The following is a 21720-nucleotide window of genomic DNA, read 5'->3' as shown; positions in this document are numbered from 1 at the left end:
ACAGGAGCAGCTTGGCCAACTAATGTGGGCCTCAGATCCCATCTGTAAATAAAAAGTAGAATGCACTATAGAAATGTTAAAAGAACTTGAGATAAAATAAATACGTACTATTTAGCATGTGAGAGTGAAAGGGTAGACATTCAACTTGGTGGCTGTGGCCATTGTTAATATTCCTTGTGATCTGGCAGTGGGGACTGCAGACAGGAGTGACCACACTCTGGTTTTGCCCCTAGAGAGGCAAGGTTTTGTGTGTCACGGCCATGTCACGGCCACTGCTATTCCAGAGGAAAACCAGCATTTATTGGTCTTTTTGGTCACAGTAGCCTTAGGCCAGTATCTCAAAGTTTCAGCTGCTAATTTTAGTACAGAATTCCTTTAGTCCAATTTGAGCAGTGTTCTTTTTCCTGTCTGGGGACATTTTACTTATTCCCATCTTGCAGTCATGTATGTTATCCAGTGGCTTCGTTCTCAGGACACCTTTTGTCTTCTGTCCATTGGGTTTACTTGTGTTTGAGTCCACAATTATGATCAATATCTTTTTAAAAAGGAAGTGAAAATATCCATGTTGTCTTTCTTCACCTTTAACAAATTGAAAAAAAAAAAAAGCTGTCTCCATTTCATCTTCCATTGTAGCTCGGGGTCTCACTGATTATCTAGTTGGCTTTCTGCCTTGACGCATTTATAGGGTCTTTTATTATTGACTTTGGAGTTCCGTGCAAGGTACTCCAAAAAAGCATTTTAAAATAGTCTCCAGCGGGCAGTTTACATTTTAACTACTCCTTTCATTATCCTCCTCAACACTCTCATATTGTTCCCTTTTCTAGAATTAAATAACCACATGATAGCTTTTGGGCTTCGTGTCTCTTTTGGATGTTGAACTTGGCCCTATTGTGGTCTTTATTATATAGTGGTTCAGTTAGACTGTTTCACATTCATCACCTAGTTTTTGATTTCAGGTTATATGGCGTATTGATAAATTAAGGGCCAAATAGTGCCTTTTATTTTTTTTATTTTTTATAGAATCAGTGACTGTATGATAAGAAATGGTCTTCATGGGATTATGTGATTCATGACCATGTGGGGGCAAAATAAAATTTGAAGACCATCGTCTTCCAACGTCCTCCAGTTCCAGCTGAATTTATAGTTAAGTTTCCTTCTACCATTAATTAACCCAGGATTTAAGACTGAAAATTTGCCTGTCTCTTGGGTCTTATTTTGGAGGCCAAAGTACTTTGGAAACCAATACCCTATAAATAGAGACTTGGATTTTTACAGGTTCTCTTGCTTCACTTTCCCATATCACACTTCCACAAATCCCAGTGCAGGGCCTGTCTACTCTCCGTCTTTCTCTGTGCTCTTCCCTAAGAACAGGCCTGATCTTACTCTGAATGCCAAGAGCTCAATGAATTGTGAGAATTTCTGGTAGAACTTTTCTTATAGCAAACATCTTTCTACAAGTCTAATACTTATGTTTCTAAAGCTATAAGTCAGAGAAGACCCCCTACCCTACCACACACACCCCTTACCCACATATGTTCCTAATGCTCTTGAAACTACTGGGAGGGGATATATACATTGGTTTGGTCTAGGATGGCAATCTTTATGTGGCCTACAGTAACGAATTTTTTTTTTCTTCTTACTTTTCTCATGTTTTAGTTAAAGAAGGAATTCTGAGTTTTGGCTTCTGTTTCAAAATAATCAGGGAGTCCAAGGGGAAACAAGAACTGCCATGCAGAGGGTTCATATCCAATGCATTCCATTCAATAGCCTCGTGAACTTACAGTAGCCCTAACCTGCAAGGAAGGAAACTGGCATATGTAAGAGGGAGGGAGGGAGGGAGGGAGGGAGGGAGGGAGAGAGAGAGAGAGAGAGAGAGAGAGAGAGAGAGAACCAAAAGACAGCAAAGAAAGTGGAATTGTATATTTTGAAAAAGTCTTCAGCAAGTTGGTAAATAAGACAACCATGTCTCTCTTCACAAGTCAAATTGAAAAGAATTTAAAGAGCTAAAATCCAATACTGGCAATGATATGAAAACATAAGCACTCATATTCTGCCGGCAAGAAAGTGGGTTGGAATGATATGGAGGCAAATTTAGCAATATTTATCAGGAGTCTTGAAATCTGCATACCTTTTGACTTAGTAATTTCACCTCCAGAAATCTATTCCAAGGGGGAAAGTGGAGATAATGAAAACTCTAAATTATTGATACTTCATTATAGTATCAATTATAAGAATATAAAATTGCAAAGACCCTAAAAGTCCAATAAAAGGTAACTGGTTTAATGAATTATAAGACTTAAGAATGATGTTATAGATGAAAAGTGGCATAGAAGTTCATGACACAGGACAGAAAAAAAAATCCCATTTTGAAATAGTATGTAGAGGACAATGGCTAACGATTCCTAAAAAGACTGCTAGAAAAGTAGCATTCACTAGATTTATTTCAAATAAGAACACCTTCTTGACAGAGTATTAGTAGTATGTCAGAAGGAGGAATTCAAGGGAGGATATTTACAGAGTTCAAGCCACAATCTAGTGATTACAAGGCAGGTCTTGAAAGGCAGGGAACTGGTTGGGGCTGGGCAGAGTTTGTGACATAACAGCTTTGGATTGGTGGGCATGGTCACATTTGTGAGCAAGCTGCTGATCTTGATAAGTAAGCAAATATTTCTTGGAGCAAGTGAAAAGTTATTTTTCTTTGGTCTCAATATTATATGGCACAGAAACAGAGCAATATGCTTTGTCCCAGAATTGTTTATCACAGGGACAGGAAAGTACAGTGGGTTTGGTCTTCAATATCAGTCCTCTTTTTGTTAAAAAGAAATTTCATATTTATATTTTACTAGAAAAAATCTGGGAAGACAATTATTTATGAATTAAAGGTGGTTATCTCTGCATAGAAGGATTATGGGTGTGATTTATAACCTTTCTTTTTTTTTTTTTTTTTTTTTTTTTTTAATTTTTTATTGTGGGTTGTTCAAAACATTACAAATTTCTTGACATATCATATTCCACACTTTGATTCTAGTGGATGTATAACCTTTCTTTTTTGCTTACTTGTATTTTCTAAATTTTCCCTAATGAACATATATTCAGAAAAAAATGATACATTTGCTTATCCTTATTTAGCCAGATAATTTCAGAATTATAATACACAGAATTACTCTTATCTTAAAGCTTCTAATCTACTTCTAAATGTAATACCTCATCTAGGCACAATTTTGTGGTCAATGTGAAAAACCGACTAAATTATTACCTAATCCAAATCATGCAATTCAAGGAGAATTAGGCAACTTTTCTTTTTTTTTTTTCAGTCAGACAAATGCTGGGGCTGATTGTTTTAGAAGGATTCCTTCTTCAGTAGTGTATTGGAAGCATATTGGACTAACACAGCACCTGTATCTCCTCTACTCTTGGTTACCCCAGTTATCTTCTAAATTATGGTACAGAGGGTATCAGGAACTTCAGAAATACAGAGTGGGATCCAAAGCAACCCAGGAGGCTGGTATGCTGACCTCTCCAGTCAACCACTAGTAACTATTTTGAGAGTCTAATATTGCTAAGTGCTAGACAAAGTGAGGCATGGCAACACACACATACACACACACACACACACACAATTGAATAACCTACATTTTATCCCTTCTCAGAGCTTAATTTTTAATTGGGGAAAGGGTTCCAAGGAGTGACTAACACACAGAAAAAAGATTCCAGGGAGAAGATGGTGTGAAACCAAGTACTGCCTCATAAATGCAAAACTCCTTGATTCTATACTGGTCTCTATTACAGTATCTCTATTATACATCATGAGTGGTCCAAAGCCCATATAAATATAAAGGAAGTTTGGGGCACTGAGATATTCTAGTTAAACTAAAAGCTTGTTTTAAATTCATATATATATATATATATATATATATATATATAATGGATCTTTATTTTATTTACATATGGTATTGAGAATAGAACCCAGTGACTCACACATACCAGGCAAGTGCTCTACCACTGAGCCCCAACCCCAACCCCTTTATTCACCTTCCTTACTGACAATTTTTTTTTCAAAGTTTGAGTCTTCTTTACTTTCTGTATAAATAACTGCATCTGGATGAGCACCATTGCAGGACTTCAGGGTTAGGTTTGTTATATATAGACTTGGATTTCACTGCATACATTAGATGATAGGAGACAAATATCATGGGAACTGACTCCAAGTTATACCCTGAAATTTACTTCAAAGGGAAAAAATCCCACATAGACAAATACATGATATCCATGTGTTTTCTGGTGATCAGCTTCTTTTCATTAAAGAAGACCACAGAGGAGGCTTCCAATAGATTGCATGTTCTAATCAGCTGGAATGCCATTCCACTTGAAATAACCCTTTATTTCCAATAAGTACCCTTCATCAGAGATTATATAATCTCTAGACAAGGGGACTTTCTAACTCCCAAAAGGGGCCTTGCCTAAATTCACACAGTAATGTAGTGATGGATGGACCTAGGATTAGAGTTCCGATCTCCTTATTTTCAATCATGAGCTGATACTCTATTTCATTTCCACAAGGTAAAATTAGGGACTCTCGAGTCCTAGCTACTAGACATAAAAGAGATGCAGTTCACACCACCTTTTAGTCTAATGAGATGTTTTCATTTCCAAGGTCAATTTGGAAGCTTCTTGGAACAGAATTCAGGTCTCCTCAAGGCTAGACAGAGTCACCATCATCCTTGGTCCTTTGGTATTCTCATAGCAGTTAAGGACACCAAGACCAAGAAAGATGAGGTTTCCTGTGCTCCCAGGCCTGGGTCAACTTGTAGAGCAATCCCTGCATTCAAACATGAAGCATGGGATGATCCAATTGCTAGGAACAAGAAGCCTGGCCATTACACCACTTAGGATGCCTTTGGCCACTAGTGGAAAAAAAGAAAAAAGAAAAAGAAAAAACCCACCCTCAAACAATCTGGGATGAATTACAGGACAGGAAATCCAGAGTTAGACCAGTTTCAGGGTTTGTTGATTCAGCAATTCAGTGGTCTACTCAAGGATCCAGGCTCTCTTCCTGCCTGTTTCTGCTGCATTTTGCAGCATATGGTATTGCCTGGTCTCCAAGGCCAGTCCATCTTGATCCCCAGAGAGTGGCAGCAATCTAGGCCTCATACCTACCTCCAGAATCACCACCAAAATTAGTGACTTAAAAACTCACTTTCTTAACAACGGGGGAAATTTCCCAGAAGCATCTGAGCAAATCTCCTCTTAGAATACTGAGCAGAACTTGGTCAGGAGCCCACTATGAAACCAACCACAATCTGAAGGAGGGTTTGGGTCATTTGTGATTTACCCCAGCACTGGAAATGAAATCACACTTGCCTGAGTGGCAGGAGGGTTGGTGGGAGGAGTAGGAAGAGTGAGAGGTGTCTCTGGATCTAACCAGAGCTCTGTCCAAGGATGATGCTGGTAGCCAGGGTAGGGAGAGAACCATCAGCCACATCTGCTGTACCTGAGCTGACCAGGCTGCCCCTCTTGTCCAGATTCACTCCAGAGTCAACTGTTTCATCCCTTCCAAGCTTCTGAGAAGCTGTTGTGATGGCATGGAGGATGCCAAGACCTTGGCCCTTTTCAGCAGTCTGAATGCTCATCAAGGGCCCATCTGGACCTTATGCTGGCTTTGGGTAGAACTTCGTGAGTTTAACCCAGAGTCAGAAATGTGGTGCTAATGCTGGAATCCCAGGCCAGGGAGGCTGCTGGGGCTCAGTCCCAGAAACAGCCTTGGCACAAGCAGACTGAGATTTTAAGGTCTTCTTTAATCAGACCTGGATTGTCACTGTTGGCCTACCTCACGTGTGACGGTACAGATAGGAAATGAGAAGCAGGAAGGAATATTGCCACCATGTCTTACCTAATCCAGGTGCTAAATTTTTAGCCTTGCTTAAAAAATGGTGTTTGGATGACTGGCTCCTAAGTTCTTTGCTTTTCCTTTTCTTCTCCATATATTTTTATTTGTTTTTGATTTTTTGATTTTTTATGATGAACATCTTTTTTTTTTGTACTGGGAAAAATAAAGCCACCTTTATTTGAAGAAAAGAGAGATTTCATACTTGTCATTTAAAACAACATAGAAAATCCCCACCTCAAATCAGAAGTCTGATGATCACTTTTATAATATTTGAAAATAAACCAACTTTATTTAAATCAGTCAATACCAATCAAGACTGGAAACAAATTTATAACTGGTTCAGAGTCATGAGGAAAACACTCAGCTATGTCTTTATTAAAAGGCATTTTACATTTGTTAAGGCTTGAAAGCAAGGCCTGTTATTTTATCACCACAGTTAAAGGTCTTGAGAAAATCAAGTAACTATCACTTGGAGTGTCTTTATAAAATGAAATGCTTGTCCTTTTATAAAAGCTAAGCATCTTTTGCTAAACGAGTCAACTCCCCAGCTTATAAAACAGAACTATTGGGTGGCCAGAAAATATGACAAATTCAAACATCAGCTGGATATTTTATATTTTAAATATATGCATAGTTAATATTGTGAAATCTCTAACTATATGTAAAATACTTTAGATGATTGGATCCTTAAAACTATGTTTTGCCAACAAAATGAAACAAAACAAAAAACCCTAGATTACTTTTATAGAAATACAGATTAGTCCAAACCTTATATTAGGCAACATTTTATTTACTTTTGGTAGTGGGATGGGGGATTTGAATCTATTTCCTTAAATCACATTAAATATCATTATGCACAGTTTGGATCATACCTAATTAGGAGAGAAAATTGCCCTGAAACTAAGCTGAGCAAGGATTGACCAGGGGAGAAGAATGTGTAGCAGGAGGAGGATACAAGCCGTCTGATTTGAGCGGTAGAAAGTGGTGGACACAAGGCCCCGGGCCGTGTGCAGAGGGCCCCAAGGCCAAGGACGAGATCACTTACGTTCTCCTGACGTCAGAATCAGATGCATCACATGGACCCATTTTTCCTAATGCTTTCTTCAGATTCTTCTTAATGTGGTAGAAAAACCAAACAGGAAAGTGATACCTTGAGAATCACTGAACTTAGTTTTAGCCATGAGCATCTCTTCTTTCCAAGGAAGGCGACACCAGTATCTTGATCCCCTGTGCAGCTAAACTGGCTCCTGGCCAGGGGGGATGCAGGTGAACCACAGAGGCACCTACTGGACACCTGTTGCTTCTAGGTCCATTTAATTTTAGAGCAGATCCTCACAGTGAGGGTAGATTCTTACTAGACACACCTGCCCTTCCTGCCTGTCTCCTTATTCATTCTATTTATCTAGGCCTTGCTGATTCCTGGGCCTCTGAGCTGGTAAAGCTCTCTCTGTTCCAGATATTCTCCATTCTAAGACCCTTGGGTACTGTCATCCACAGAGCGGCCACCACCAGGCACAGGGCTGTGAAGAGCTTCTGTTGCTTCATTTGACAAGTGCCAGGAAATACAGCCCAGGAAACCACTTCCGGTATGTCTTTGCAAAAAAATTTTGAGACAGGATCTCACTATGTTGCCCAGGCTGGCCTTGAAGTCATAATCCTCCTGCCTCAGCCTCCTGGGCAGGTAGAGCTAAGGCATGTACCACCCACCTGGCTGGAGGGCTTTTCTTTGATGTGAAGATCAAGATCCTACCAGGGCCCTGTCAGCGGGAGGAGAGACAGTGCCATTTCCTGGGAAGATGAAACTACTTTGGGGTCCTGTGGTCACAAAAGCTGGTTGACTGCGTTTTCCACATTTCAACTCATTTCTGTGGTACCAGGTGGCTTCCAGACCTCTTGTCTAAAAGGAGAGTCATATCCATGTCTGTGACTCTGAATTTGTCAGAGACTTGTCTTCCTTAGTCAGGAGATGAAGGAACTGTGCTCTGGCTCAATTAAGATTTTACTTACACAGCTCATCTTAGATAGTTATTAAAATCTTATCCAATCCCTTCTTTCTGGGCTAACCAATCTAAGAGGAAGTCCTGAAGAGGTTGGTCATTTCAACTCTATAATTGAGTCATTGGGTGACTGGAGTGTGGCTCTAGTTTTCTGCTTCTGCCTCCCATGAACCTATTCCACAAAAAAATTGTGATGTCAAAGTCAAAAGAGACAAATAAATACAAAATGAAATAGGATCTCGACACAAGTAAATCCTATTTCTGTGTCAGAATGAGTGAAATGCATTCTGAAGGACTGATATTCATTCAGGACCAATCACAAGGACTACCTCCTTCCCAAAAGCTCTGGAGTACTGAGTCCAGATGTAAGTTTTCAGTTCTCCCCAAGGTGGTTCCTGGCCTCACCACACCATAGCTAAGAGAGGGTGCACTGTGCATGTGACAAGGTTAAGGCAAAGCCCAGAGAGTCTGGAGAAACTGGAGAAAAAATATCTTTTTGGGGAAAAAAAAAGTAATTAGAAAGTAGTACTATTAATATTATTGTTATTTTTACATATGTAACTCTAAGCCAATAGCCAGTTGCATTATATGATGATCTACTGCTGAAATAAAACAGGTGTTTTTGAATTAAGTACCCAAAAGAACTTTCCTTCTCTAACTCCTACCCCTCTTTAAAATGGTTATAATTTGTCACAAAATACCCCCACAGGGCCTAAATATTGCCATTTATGTAAAACCAACTCAAACATAGGAGGAACATCTAGAAAGAACAATATTGACTTGGTTTGGCCTGTTTGTTTTTAAAAACTTGACAATTGCTGGATTCTGATATCACATCAGCCTCCTTAGCATTCTGTGGACTCCCCTGGGCTGGGCAGCTGCTCCCCCTGGGGTCCCTCTAGGTGACTTTGCAGAGGAGGGCACAGGAGAGTGAACCACCCCCTTTCTTCTGGCCATGCTGTAAGATCAGGAAAAACTTCCCAAGAAACAGCTCGATTTCACACTAACTATAAGACCTGGATCATTCAAGCTCTCAGCCCTTAGAAGTCCAGTTTGGGGCCTCTCCTGACAGTAAAAGGGGGTGTTTCCTCACCAGTTCTCCATTTTAAACATCTCCAGGGGCAGTTTCCAGAGAGACTGTGGAAAGGTTCCTTTAGGGTGGAAATGAATCAACTCATTCTGCCTTTTCAAAGCTCTCTCAGGCTTGTAAATTGTCCTCCTGAGAAACCTGGTCTTCCTCAGTTGGCTAATGGGGAGAGCTCTCTTGCTTCCTCCCCTGGTTTCATCAATGGGCCCTATTTTTTCTTTGGAGCTCCCTGGAGGCAGGCGGGTCCAGTGATTGCTTGGGTTAGGATTTGTTGATGTTTCCATGGAAAGGACCGTGCTATCCTGCCCTTGCTGAGAAATGAGCCAAGTCCAGGGGCTTTCCGGCACTTGGGAGCCTCGCCCTCCACCAAAAAGCGAGAGGAAGGAAGGACTGTGGAAGGTGAGGGCCAGAGGCTGATGGATTTCCTCCTGGGGCATTCAGTGGGCCAGGGAGTTGATGATTGGTTCATTTTTCTTCGTTTTCTCCGCACAGGTCTCCATGCTCAGGCAGGGTAAGCTCTTAAGGAGGCGAAACTTGAGGAAACAATGAGTAAGGAAGGAAAAAGTAGCTGGAACATGGTTGCCTTTATTTCATCTGGCAGCTGAGTCTGGTGGATGGTAGCAAGGTTAACCCAGATGGGTGCATTTTTTTTTCTTCAAGTTTAAACCACATGGTCTTCCCAGTGTGGATGTTCTCCCTAAGGTGGTCCACCATCATGCCACTTCCTGAAGTTGTCGTTCTCATCCAGCAGAGGCCTCAGTCGAATTGGCCCCGAGCAGCCACCTGAGGGCACCCATTCAGCCCACCTGCATCCAGGTGCAACTTGGAAAAACCTGGAAAGATATTTTTGGCCAATTCCTGGTTTCTTCCCATAAGGTTGGGAGTTACATGATATCCCAGTCCAAGATTTAGATCAAGGGAGAAAAGACCAAGTTTACCAGGGAACATCAAGCCTCATACCAAACTCCTTTGCCTTCACCCCTCTCCCCTCCCCCCTCCCATCTGCTTTGTCACAAACCACAAGCCACTCACTGATAAGCACAGACAAACCCAGGCATGAAATTGCCCATGAAACACCCACTCCTAAGCTAGCACACCCCATGGCTGGTTAGACCCTGTGGGCTTTTTGGCATCAACACTACTCTGTCTCGCCTCCCCATCCCAGGCACCCTGGTTTGGAATTGCATGCCAATTTTCTTCCTGGAAAATTGCCGGACAACACGGAAAACCCATGGTCAGCACCAGCCAGGCGCACAACAGCACTGCAGTGAATTGAGAATGTGTCTGAAGTGACTTTGCAATCTGGCCTTCAGTGCCCAAGGACAGCAGTGTCAGAAGCAGTGAGCCACTGGTGGTGTGTTTGCCAGATGTCCCAATCCACCGCCAACTCCCTTCTCCCCCATTCCCTGCATTTCCTCTACCAAGGCATGGATCTCTCTCTAATAGGAACTCAAAGGGCATTTGTCCTTGGCCTCACAGTTACTGACAAAGAAGAGGGACGAAGAGGTGGGGTGTGTTTCTAAAGCATCTGAGTGATATTTTGATATTGGCAGATGGAACTAGTCACCGTTCGGCAGGTCAGTCCAAACTGACCAGATACACCCATCCCAGATCAGGTCGGCCGGCAGAGAGGTGGTCAGTTTCTATCCTCTGTGCTTGCCAGATTCCTGCGTGATAGGCAGGGGATGGCGCTGACCTTAAAAGATGATCACAGGCTGGAGTTCTGGTGATGCCAGCAAGATGTGGCCTGATTAAAAAAAAAAAAAAAAAAAAGTTTGCGGAGGCATTGCATTAGAGGAGTCTGTAAAGTGGAGTTCTTGGGGAGAAGTAGAGCCGGGTGCATCAGGATGGGCATGGGCAGGGCTCAGGACCGGCTGAGGCGCTTGGCGACATCGGCATAAGCCAGCTCGATCTCGCTGTCCGCTGCACAGGTGTTGGTGAACTCGTCCCGGGCATAGGCATTCTTAAGGTACCGCCACAGGCCTGTCATCTCCGCTGGGAACTCGTAGTTGCGGTATTTCTTGGCCACAATCTAAAGAGATGACAGGAGGGAGGCGATGTGAGTGCAGGGAACAAACCACCTTGGTGCACCGCTTTGCACCAGAAGTAGAACGTTTGCAATGCAAGCGGGCAGCGTTGCCTCTGTATTTATTTTCTGTTTCTTAAGTGTCATTTTCCCTCTGACCTAGTGGTTCCACTTCTAAGAATTTTTTTTCCCTTAGGAAATAATTGTGGATATACATAGAGATTTAGTCACATAATTATGATCATAAGACTATTCTGAATAGCAAAAAATAGTACATAAACTCCAATGTCCAACAATCCATAAATTGGGTAAATACTTTCTGTATATAAATACTATGGGATACCAGAGAGTCTTTAAAAATGCTGCTGCTGAGAGGAATCCAGTGATGTGCAAAACATTTCAAGTAGACTGTTACATTTAATGTGTAGCATTTGGAGAAACTTGTATATACCAATATATCAACAGTGGTTATGTCTGATTGATAGAATTAGAGACATTTTTTTCATTTTATCTTTCCCTGGTCCACTTTTTGTACATAACTATTATTATTCATCGAAGATGAAAAAAAAAAAACAGAAAAAGTAAGTTAGATGTTGTAATATATATGTAGGTTCAGGTTATGATGTGGGAGTGAGAAAATAGTGATGTCTGTTCTCTACCTGGTTTGCCACACTCAGGGGACATGAACTAAAAGAGTTCTGGGGAAGTGATGTTTGTGTTGACACTAAACAGTAGCATAGTGTTTCAAAGCTTGGGCTCTGGATTTCAGTGGAGTGGATTTATAATCCTGACTCCACTTATCAGCCGTGTGACCTTGGACATGTTACTTAGCCTCTCTGAGCACTATGTAGTTGTTGTTGTTTTTAATCTCTAAAATGGAGGTAATAATAGGACATGTGTTATAATAGTAAGTTACTTAATACACATAGAATGCTTAGAGGAGTGCCTGGGACATAGTAAGTACTCAATAAACATTATCGCCTACAATTCATTGAGGCCTACCTTCCATCCATTTGCATGCATTTCCTCTGTGAGTGGTAGCAGGGTGGTCTCTTGAATATTCCTCTAGCCAGGGCAGCTTTGGATAAGTAACTTGTGCATCACTGGTCTTTACACTCAGAAGGGCCTTGCCCTTGATTTAATCCTCTGCCATCAAAATGTGAACGTTCATGGTCATTTTTCAACAAAGGGCTCTGGTCTTCACTGTGCACGGGGGCCTACACATGAGCTGGTTCTGCCTCTAGCCCCTGAGAGTTAGGTAGCGGTTACAGAGAGTAGCATCACTCTCGAGGCTCTGATTTCTGATTCTCTTTGGTGAGGGCACCAAGCCACTGGCCCTGGGATCCTCCTGCTCAGAGAACCTCCAGGGCAGCCATGCTGTGTTTTCATTTTTCATCTTCCCAGTGCAGACCCCACTGGGAAGCTGTGCCGAGGGGAGGATGACAAGGGCCTGTGGCCAGAGTGCCATGTTCCCACGCGGATGCATTCGTTCCCCTTACATGCTCCAGTTTGGAAATTCCATTGCAATCCTAAGCTCTCTTCTATCCTGAATCCAACTACTGTCTTAGTGTCCTTTTTTCTCTTCCCCAGCTTGTGAGGAGTACAAGGACAGGAATCACAGCTGCTTTATTTGTGGACCCCTCCAAAATCTCAATCATGATGCGAACCCCGGTATGAACAGCAGCAAGCACCCATTCACCCTGTGCTCTGCTTCTGGTGCTGCTTTAAGCACTTCAAGAACTGTTACTTTATTTATCCCTAAATTACTTCATAAGAAAGAGCTTATTATATTCCAGTTTTACAGAGAAGAAGAGTAAGGCACAGAAAGGTTAGGTGAGGAGGGATTCAATAAAGAGTCGTATTTAATCTTTACTAACTTCAGGTTTGCGAACATCAGACAAAGTGTATCTTTTAATTTAGTTTCTTTACAAATCTCTTAATATTGCTAGTTTGTTTGTTTTGAAGTACAGGGGATTGAACCCAGGGTGTCACAGGCTCGGCAGGGGCTCTACCACTGAGCCACATCCCCAGTCTCCAAAATCATGTCATTTTAAAGACTGAAGCTTCTTTACAAGAGCAAAGCGAAACCAAGAGAAATGAAGTGACTTAGACTATGTTGCACAGGACATGCATGACACCGGTATCTATTGAGTAATCATGACTATTTATCACAGGGCCTCTCTCTTGTCTGTAGTTCTTGCCACTTTAATGCTTAGACCTATGTTAAGACATGGGCCAACTCAGGGTTCTTAATTATGAATCTAATATTGCTACTCAGAGAACAATTTCCCTGGGGCCTTGACTTGCTGAGAGCCCTAAGGAGCTGCCTCAGGTTCAAAGTCCTCTACTTTGTCTTGCTTCTCCCCCTCAATTACAGAAAGAAGCTCTTTCTGGAACTCCCTTATCTGCATGAAGATGAGAGTCCCCCCAAAGGAAGGCAATTGCCCCTGCCCCCTGCCCCTGAAATCTAAAATCTATCTCAGAAAAGAAAAACATGACTGTAACCACATTTGGAAGGTGGGCTCCTTCAAATTCCAAAGAGAATTATTTCACAAACTAATTTCTGTCTCTGGGTCCACTCATCTCCCTAAGAATCATTTAGGACCCCTCAAAATTGCCACATTATCCATCTCTTTCTCCAAACCTGGCTGTTGGTGAGTGCCTGGACCAGGACACCTCAGCGTCCATGGATGGACAAGAAGCTGAGAGTGAGCTCCGCAGAGCCAGCGGGCGAGGATGCACGCGCAGCTCTGACGTTCTCAGCAAGCCTCGTGCTCATGTTTCAAATTTGCTCTTTCATATGAAAATGGTTAGCTCCCACAGCCCAGAGTGAGTTCTGGCATCTGAGGCCAAACTGGAGGCCTGACTTGGCTCCCTCCTGGCTCCTTCTGCTCTGCAGAGGTTTGCCAGGCCCTGGATCTGATAAGCTGGATCAGCAGAAATCCAAGGAGACAGGAGAGGAGGCCCAGCCTTTGTTCCCTCGCAGGCCGTCCTCCGTCTGATCTCCGGCTCCTCTGAGTACAACCCAGTGAACTTCCCTCAAGGACAGGCGATTCACTGAATCAACTGTGTCAACTGAGGGCTGAGTCAACTGAGGGCTACAAGGAGTTGGAGACATCAGGGGGTGGTGCACGTGGCCAGGGAGAGCTGTTTGTTTGCCTTATTCAACAAATGATTCATCATTGAAGGATGGATACATGTTGGAATAAGAGAGGAGAGAAGCAAAAAAGGAAACAGGAAGGAATCTAGTCCATGCCCCTTCTTTTAGGCATAAGAAAGATGAATTCCAAAAAGATGGAATGGTTTGCTCTAGCCCGTGCTGCAGTTGGTGGAGATATGACTAGAACTTGGATTTCCTGATCTTTCCATTATGTGGCTCTGCCACAGTGTGACTGAACAGGGATCATAATGTCCCTAACAGTGCTCCTTATTCCTCAGGAAAAGGTGAATAAGTATTCTTTGGTGGGTGGAGCATTCAGGAGGTGATGACTTCAAAGTGACACAGCTTTGCAAACCATTGTTATGGTCTGGACATGAGGCATCCTCTAGAAGGTCCTGTGTTAATGCAGGAATGTTCAGAGGTGCAATGATTGGATTATGAGAGCTGTGACCTAATCAGTCCATCCTGGTTTGAAAGGACTAACTGGATGCTAACTATAGGCAGTCCCCCATGGAGGACGTGGGTCACTGAGGGTGTGCCCTTGAAGGGTTCATCTTGTCTGTGGCCCCTTCCCTTTCCCCTCTCTGCTTCCTGACTGCCATGAATGAAACAGTGCTCCTCTGTCATGTGCTTCTGCCCTGATGCTCGGGCTCATGATGGGCCCAGAGAAATGGACTAAACCTCTGAAACTATGAGCCAAAATAAACTTTCCCTTCTCTTAAGTTGTTCTTGTTAGGTTTTTTGGTCATGGTGATGCAAAGCTAACTGACACAACCTCCAAGTGACTATTGGCTTGGCCATGAGCCCAGCGTTTTCCTATTAATAAATTGGATTTTCCCAACCCATAGGCACGTGATTCCCTTCTGGTTTCCAGCTCTGACCAAGATCCCGTGGGAACACTGGTGCATGCACAGCTAGGTGATAGCAATGCAAGCTTGGGGTGCCTGATTGGAGGAAAGCCTGTATTACTAGCTCAGGTCTTCAGCTGAAAAGCAATAGGCATAATGTACCCTGCGGAGGAATGATGGAATCTGAATCTTCTTAGTGAAGGGTAGAAAGAAGCTGGCTACCATAAGGTTACTCATGTGGCGATCAAATGATCAATCAAATAATGAGTATTTATTACTTTCTATCAACATGCTTGAAGAAGGCCCTCATTGTCTGGCTGAGATAATAAGATATAGACATGTGTAAAAATAGGAAACAGCAAGATGGTAAGACACCATTTTTTTTTTTTTGCAAGCAATGAGGGTTAGAAAAGGATGTGGGAAGAAGTGTTAGTTTAGAGAACTTTAGGGGATATATTTCCTTTTGTTTAAGTGGGATGTACAGCAGATTGGTTTTGTGTTGTTCCAGAGAACAAATTAGATACAGGGGATATGCCTGGGCTCCATATAAGGAGGGGTATTGTAATAATCCGAGCTGTTCAAAATGGTAAACACGGCTCACCAGGCAGAGGGTTCCTTACCACCCAGAAATATGCCATCACAGCTTCCCAGAAGCCTGTCACAAGTTCAGCAGAAAGCAGACCAGTTTGGGTTTGGAGATTATTTTAGGTGGCCTCTGAATCTCAGGTTCCAAGATTTGTTGTCTAGGAAAGGATTACACCACACAGGCTGCATACGGTAAGGGCAATGAGAGCCAGGAAGTGCCCCTGCTGTCTCCATCTCTTCAGCTAATAGACAAGGATGCTTTTCTACCCCAGGGATCTGCTACAAGATCTGTACACAAAGAAATGTATGAAGACACACAAGGACTCATAAGGGAGATGCTGGGGTGTGGTCAGCAATAACTCCAGGAAGAGGGCTTTGGAGTGATATGATTATCTACAATAAAGATATTGCATTTGTTATATATTGAGTCCTTACAATATGTTAGACACTTTCACACCATAATTACTCTCCCAAGAACCCTAGGGTAAGCAGTATATACCTATTTTATAAATGAAAATGGAAGCTCAGAAAGGCTATACAGGCAGCAGAGGCTGACATTGGGTCCCTATTCACCTGTCTTCAGAGCCCAGGATCTTGACATCCACACAGGTGACCTGGGTCTAAGATGCAGTTGATTTCACCAGCACCCATGCATAGACCTCCCTTACCTTGACCACATGGAGCTTGGGCAACAGATTGCAGTCGGCCAGGGTCAGCTCATCCCCATCCAGGAACTTGCGCCGAGACCCCTTGTCATTGTCCCCACAGGTGTTGGTGTCGATCTCCTCTGGCAGCGGGGTATTCAGGTAGTCATCCAGTTTCTTCAGTGCCTTGGTCAGGCCTCTCTCAAGGGCTGGCAAAGAAGAGCAAAAGAAGGATCTTTAGTCAACTCTCTTGTCACTAGATACAGTCAAAGGATCTTCAGAATAGAGTAGCTCATCCCAACTGGTCTCCCTCCTCATTCTGCCAGCTCACCACACTCTGCAGAATACCTGGTCGCCATAAACGTGATGCAGGACAAGTGTATTAAATGGCCCCCAAAAGCAAACCCTAACCAAATGATGAACATTAGAAAACCCCGCCCACTGCCTTTTTTTTTTTGAAAACATATATAAAAGGAGAAACAAAGCAGTTAGGATAAATGCCAAAGTTTTTACAGGGCTTATCCCTGGAAGTTCAATAATCCTAGTCAACTTTTATTTTCTTCTTTTGCTTGCCTATATATTGTCAATATTCTACAATAAATCCACACATTAATTTTGTAGTACGAAAGGGCTATTAAGTAAGTAAACAAAAAAACTTTAGAATTCTGTGGATAGAGATGCAACCAGATTTTGTGGAAGCATTAACTCTGGGTTAATCTTTGAGACCTCTGGGTGTCATGCATAGGAATGAGAGCAGCCCTGAGTGGCACTGCTCTCAGAGAGCAATGGGGACCAAGGACACACCCTGGTGTAATCTAGGGCAGGTTGTCTACAATACAGAGCTGTCCTGTATGGCAGGGCCAGCTTACCAGGCAGCAGTGTCCACTAGAAATGTCCACCAGTTGCCTGAACACCTGTCAGAGATACCTCTCAAAGAACAAACATCAGAAGGAAGATGATGTGGCAGAAGGATTTCACTGACTTGTTTCAATGATTATGTACCAGGTCACTCATTTAAGACATATAAGCTGAGCAAAAGAACAACAGTGGGAAGTCACTTTTCAACCAAAGTCCTTCCACCCAGAATCTCACAGTCCAATCTTTGAGCACTGACAAACACATTCCACCTGAGCACAGAGGGTGGCCTTGGAGGGAATGGCTGGTCGGGTCATTAGCCACTGCACCTGTGTCTTCAGCCCCATTCCCAAGGGCTGTTTTTCCAGACTTTGGTTTAGAGCCTGCCACAGAGATAATGGGAGTCAGGCCTGATGCTCCTTCCAGCAGATATGAGGGGGATGTTGTCTGCAGGAGGAGAAGCTGAGGGGACGGTCCTCTTGTTCTGATTTTCCCAGATGTGCCTTCTGTAGCCACTCCTCCACAGCCTGCTTTTGTCTTTTCACAGAAGGCTTTTTGTTTGAGACAATGGAATGACACTAGCCCACGAAAAATCAATTGAGTGCTTACTGGAATGTGTGCAGACCGGCTGGAGGTTGGATGTTAGTTTCTCAATACTTCCTCCTCCCTGGTATGGCATTTGAACTTGGGCTTCATCGTCTGCTTTGTGTTTCCAGTTTGGGAGAACAGAATGAGCAGGGCTGGGAAAAATGCTTGTATTCCCCTTAGCAACTGTCTAGACTGTGATGGGATTACCAGACTGTTCAAGGGCAACGGCGGAGGGAGGGTGGGTCCTAGACCATCTCATTATGCTTTTCTCCCCGAAGCACTTGTGATTTGTACTTGATTTGTTTGCTTCCTCAAATCCCTCTACCCCTTTCAGTTATACAGACTATTGCGAAATCTTGGTTATAATGGACAAAAAGAAAAACTAAACAGGGTGCCTGTCAAAATTTGACCCACTGACATCATCCAAGAGGTGATGAGATACAGGAAGGGAAATATGACATTGTAAGTTGTAATTCCAGGTGCCCCTTGGAGACCTGAGCAGGCTACAGCTCAAGTCTTTACCCAAGTCACTGGCCTGGGAACAATCATAAAAATTGGTAAAGAAGACTAGAGCACTGATTGAAGATCCTTGAAAGGCCAGTTCTGAACAAAATTCAATAAGCAGTAGTTGCAGATGCTTAAGTATCAAGATCCCTTATGATTGCATAGGTGTCTTGCAAGGTCTTGGGTCTGATTTATAAATTTTTCTTATCTGTACATATTGTTTTGACCTTAGATTCTACAAATCCTGCCTAGGTGCCTGGTCCTGCAACTAGGTATGAACTTGGGAAATTCCTCCACTTTCCTGAGCTTCAGTTTTCTCATGGCAATAATGAAACTAAAGATACCTAACCTTCCTGTGTGGCCACTGTAAGGATTAACTCAGCAAATGCAGGGACAGTGCCTGATACAGTGCCCAGTGCATACTAAGGAAATGAGTCAACGGGAGTTATTGCTTCGCATCACCAAATATAGTGATCATTCTGTTTCCTGTCAATCACCCCATACTCTTAGTAAGTATATTCCTAAAAATTTCAATGTGCAGTAGACAATGAGATAGTCTAAGAAGCCTCAATTCAGAGGTCAGTCCCTAGAGGGGAAAATCAATAGCCTGGAGCTTTGTTTTCCTTACTTATTTAATGCACAGCCATAGCTCTGTCCCTCATGCTTTCTGGGGATCCTCCTTGGTGACGAGCCTTATGACAGGCACAGTTAGAGGGAGACTGAGGCAACACACCTGTGTGCTAAAGCACTCCCAAGTTACCAAATAACAAATGGCAGCACCCATCCATTCTCTGTCAACTCTTTTTTCTCCTACCTGCCAACTCCAAGCTCTGATGGTGGCACAATCTGGGATCACAGAATCAAATGATCTCTTTTGGCTAATGGCACCTAGTTCGTGAAACCATTCATGTTCTGGAAAGAGGGAGGGGGCCTGTGAAATAAAGCAGGGTGACCTGAGATGTTCATTCCTTCTGTGTTTATATTTCAAACCCCTGCTCCAAAGGATTTCCTCAGAGTAGCTGGATGGGGTGACCTCAGCAAGTGAGTCTGGAGCTGAGGTACCCAGAGACTGAGGATCACTAACAAACACCCAGGCACTTGATGGATACCCTGTCCTTTTACTGTTTTCTTCCCTTCTCTGCCTCTGCTCCTCATAAAGATTTATTCTGTACCACACACAAATGCACTGGGTAAAATATGTGATGAGGAAACAAGGGGAATAGTTCATAAATATTTTCAGCCATATGCAAACAATCTCAAATTTATTTTTCTCCTTTTTTTTTTTTGAGGAGAGAAAAAAATCCACCCATTCCATGATCGCTTCCAGATTCATTGAGGTTGATATTACATAAGACCTAATATTGTTTTCTCGTCGTAGAGAAATAATGTCTTGGAAACAGCAACTTGAGCTAAGAAAATAATATAGTCTTACCAGGGCACAGAGGCTGAATGGTGACTGGGGAGCCAACACTCTAACTCAGCCTCCAATCAGTTCTTGCAAAGCATAGCTTGCGCTGGTTTTCTGGGTGCTGCATGGGGCCAGCAAACCCCAGGGGCTCTCGTAATGCATGTGGAGAGAGGGTAGCTGTCTACGGTGGTCTTTGAAAAGATGGGAGCAGGCCTGTGGGCTATGTAGCTGCATGGTGTCCCATGCACAGCTCTTCTCTGTCATGTGCACTTGCAAAGAAATCAGACTCAAAGGCCCACCTCTGGCCATCTTCTGCAGCCTGGATGGGTGTCTATTCAGCTCTTCTGTGGAGAAGGAGATGGTATGAAGGAGCTAGTGGGCATTGGCCCTGGGCTGAGCAACCTCTGCACTGCACTGTTCTTTCTCATTGCTTCTCAGTCCCATTCTCCAGCACCAGCAAGGAAATATATATAGTCTGCCAAGTTCTGAATTGACCCAGGGATGTGTATGCTGCTTATTGCTTAAATACACAAGGAGACCATGGAGGAGATTATTATTTATCCTCATCTAACATAAAGAAGCCAAGTCTTAGACTTACATAGGCACACCCACTTGTGCAAGCACACACAGTGGGGTCCTTAAACTGCCCCCCCAAACTACCCCTAGAATGCACTAGAGCAACTGCCTTGCTTTCTAATTGCCATGGCCTTCCTTACAAGCTCCTGGGTGGTGGAAAAACAGCAGCTATAATTTAGTCCATTCTGGATTATAACCTAGTCTGATGTAATAATCCAAATAGTCCCTTTAGAGAATTCTCAGTCTCTTTTGCATAGAAGAGCTCAGTTTCTCAGAGAACCTCCCTCTCCCTTGCTCTTCTCCCTGCGTCAGTGGGGAGGGGGCAGGGGAGGCGGCTGCTGTGACCTCATGCCTCTGGCGGCTGGGAGTTCTGGAATCTACAGGGCAGGAGGCTTTGGAAAGCCAATATAGGTCCTGCCTCTCAGTTATGCTTCCTTCCAAAGTAACCTGGGGATGTGGGCCCTAGGGGTAGTTTGCAGGTAGACCTGCCTCCCTCCAAATTCTGGAGATCCCCAAGCTAAGCACTGCATAAGACTCCTAGAAACAGCACGAATCCCTCATTCCTCTTCTCTCTTCTCCTTTATCTCCAAGTCCCCTGAACAGAAGAGGTGGATTTTCCCTGTCAAATAGTCCATCAGCTACAGAGCAGCAAGATTCCTGGCCTTGGCCCATCAGCAGAAGGACTATCTGGACGCTGTTAGCTGAGTCCTCCAGGCAGGGTCCCTGATGAGTGAAAATTGAGAGAGAAAAAAGTAGAAAAATTCTAAGATGATCACTTAGGTTACAAGGTTTCTGTCTTGTTGAAAATGCTATTTTGAATATCAAAAACTGAATATTGAATTGCTTTTTCTCTCTTAGAATTCCTTTGACAGAAATCCTAATGTCTCCAGAGCTGACGGATGCCTAGGATGGATTAGAATCATATATTTAGAAAGGTTAAAAAAAAAAAAAACAAACATATTGTCAAAATACTAGCCCTCGTCCTCCTACAATAGGAGAAAACCAGAATTTTAAAAGAGGCTATTGGATTCCCAAACTGAAGTTTCTTCCACTCTGCCAAGCCACTTCTGGGTGCCAAGGGCTGCCCCATTGCTCCTGGGGACCCACATGGCCTGACATGTGCAATAGACTTGCCTTATCCACCATTATTTCCCTGGCAAAAGGATATTACTCCCTCATGCCCTTCGTTTCAGCTAATTTGATAACATACTTGCATTCTGCTATTAATGTTGATTTTATCCAGATTTCTTGATACTTTCAGCGACCATGATTGGGTCTAAAAGGAGCTATCTCCAAGAACAGAGCCTACCAGTTTCCTTTGCACCATTTCTCAGCAACAAATACCAATGCTGCCTGTGCTTGGGGCCCATGCTGTCACATGGTCTATGGGACAGTGTAATGGACGGTGAGAAATCCACTCGGATTTTGCTATGAAGCAAGAAACACCTAGATACTGAGAAATACCTTGAGAATGGAATGAAAATTTTGACTTTTCATCTCTTTTGAGCTCATATGGACATAACCAAAGGGCATAAGAAGAAGTGCAGCTGTGGAG

The 21720-nt window shown here is 43.1% G+C and overlaps 1 protein-coding gene across 2 annotated transcripts in view; it reads right to left on the bottom strand.

Annotated features, from left to right (window-relative positions):
• Positions 1-6225: 6225 nt before the first annotated feature.
• Clic5 (chloride intracellular channel 5) overlaps positions 6226-21720 on the bottom strand; it is a 153838-nt gene continuing 138343 nt past the window's right edge. For both annotated transcript variants that reach the window (XM_046426153.2, XM_046426154.2), the window contains exons 5-6: positions 16259-16443; positions 6226-11003 (exon numbers count right to left, since the gene is read on the bottom strand). In XM_046426153.2, the coding sequence (XP_046282109.1) occupies positions 10836-11003; positions 16259-16443 (353 nt within the window). In that variant the 3' untranslated portion in view covers positions 6226-10835. The remainder of the gene's footprint in view (positions 11004-16258; positions 16444-21720) is intronic.

This window comes from Marmota monax, unplaced genomic scaffold, assembly GCF_021218885.2.
Source record: "Marmota monax isolate L192 unplaced genomic scaffold, Marmota_monax_Labrador192_F-V1.1 WCK01_AAM20220418_F8-fsc00187, whole genome shotgun sequence".
Classification (NCBI taxonomy): Eukaryota; Metazoa; Chordata; class Mammalia; order Rodentia; family Sciuridae; genus Marmota; species Marmota monax.
The sequence above is the reverse complement of the archived record's forward strand: the minus strand, read 5'-3'. Positions and strand labels throughout refer to the sequence as shown.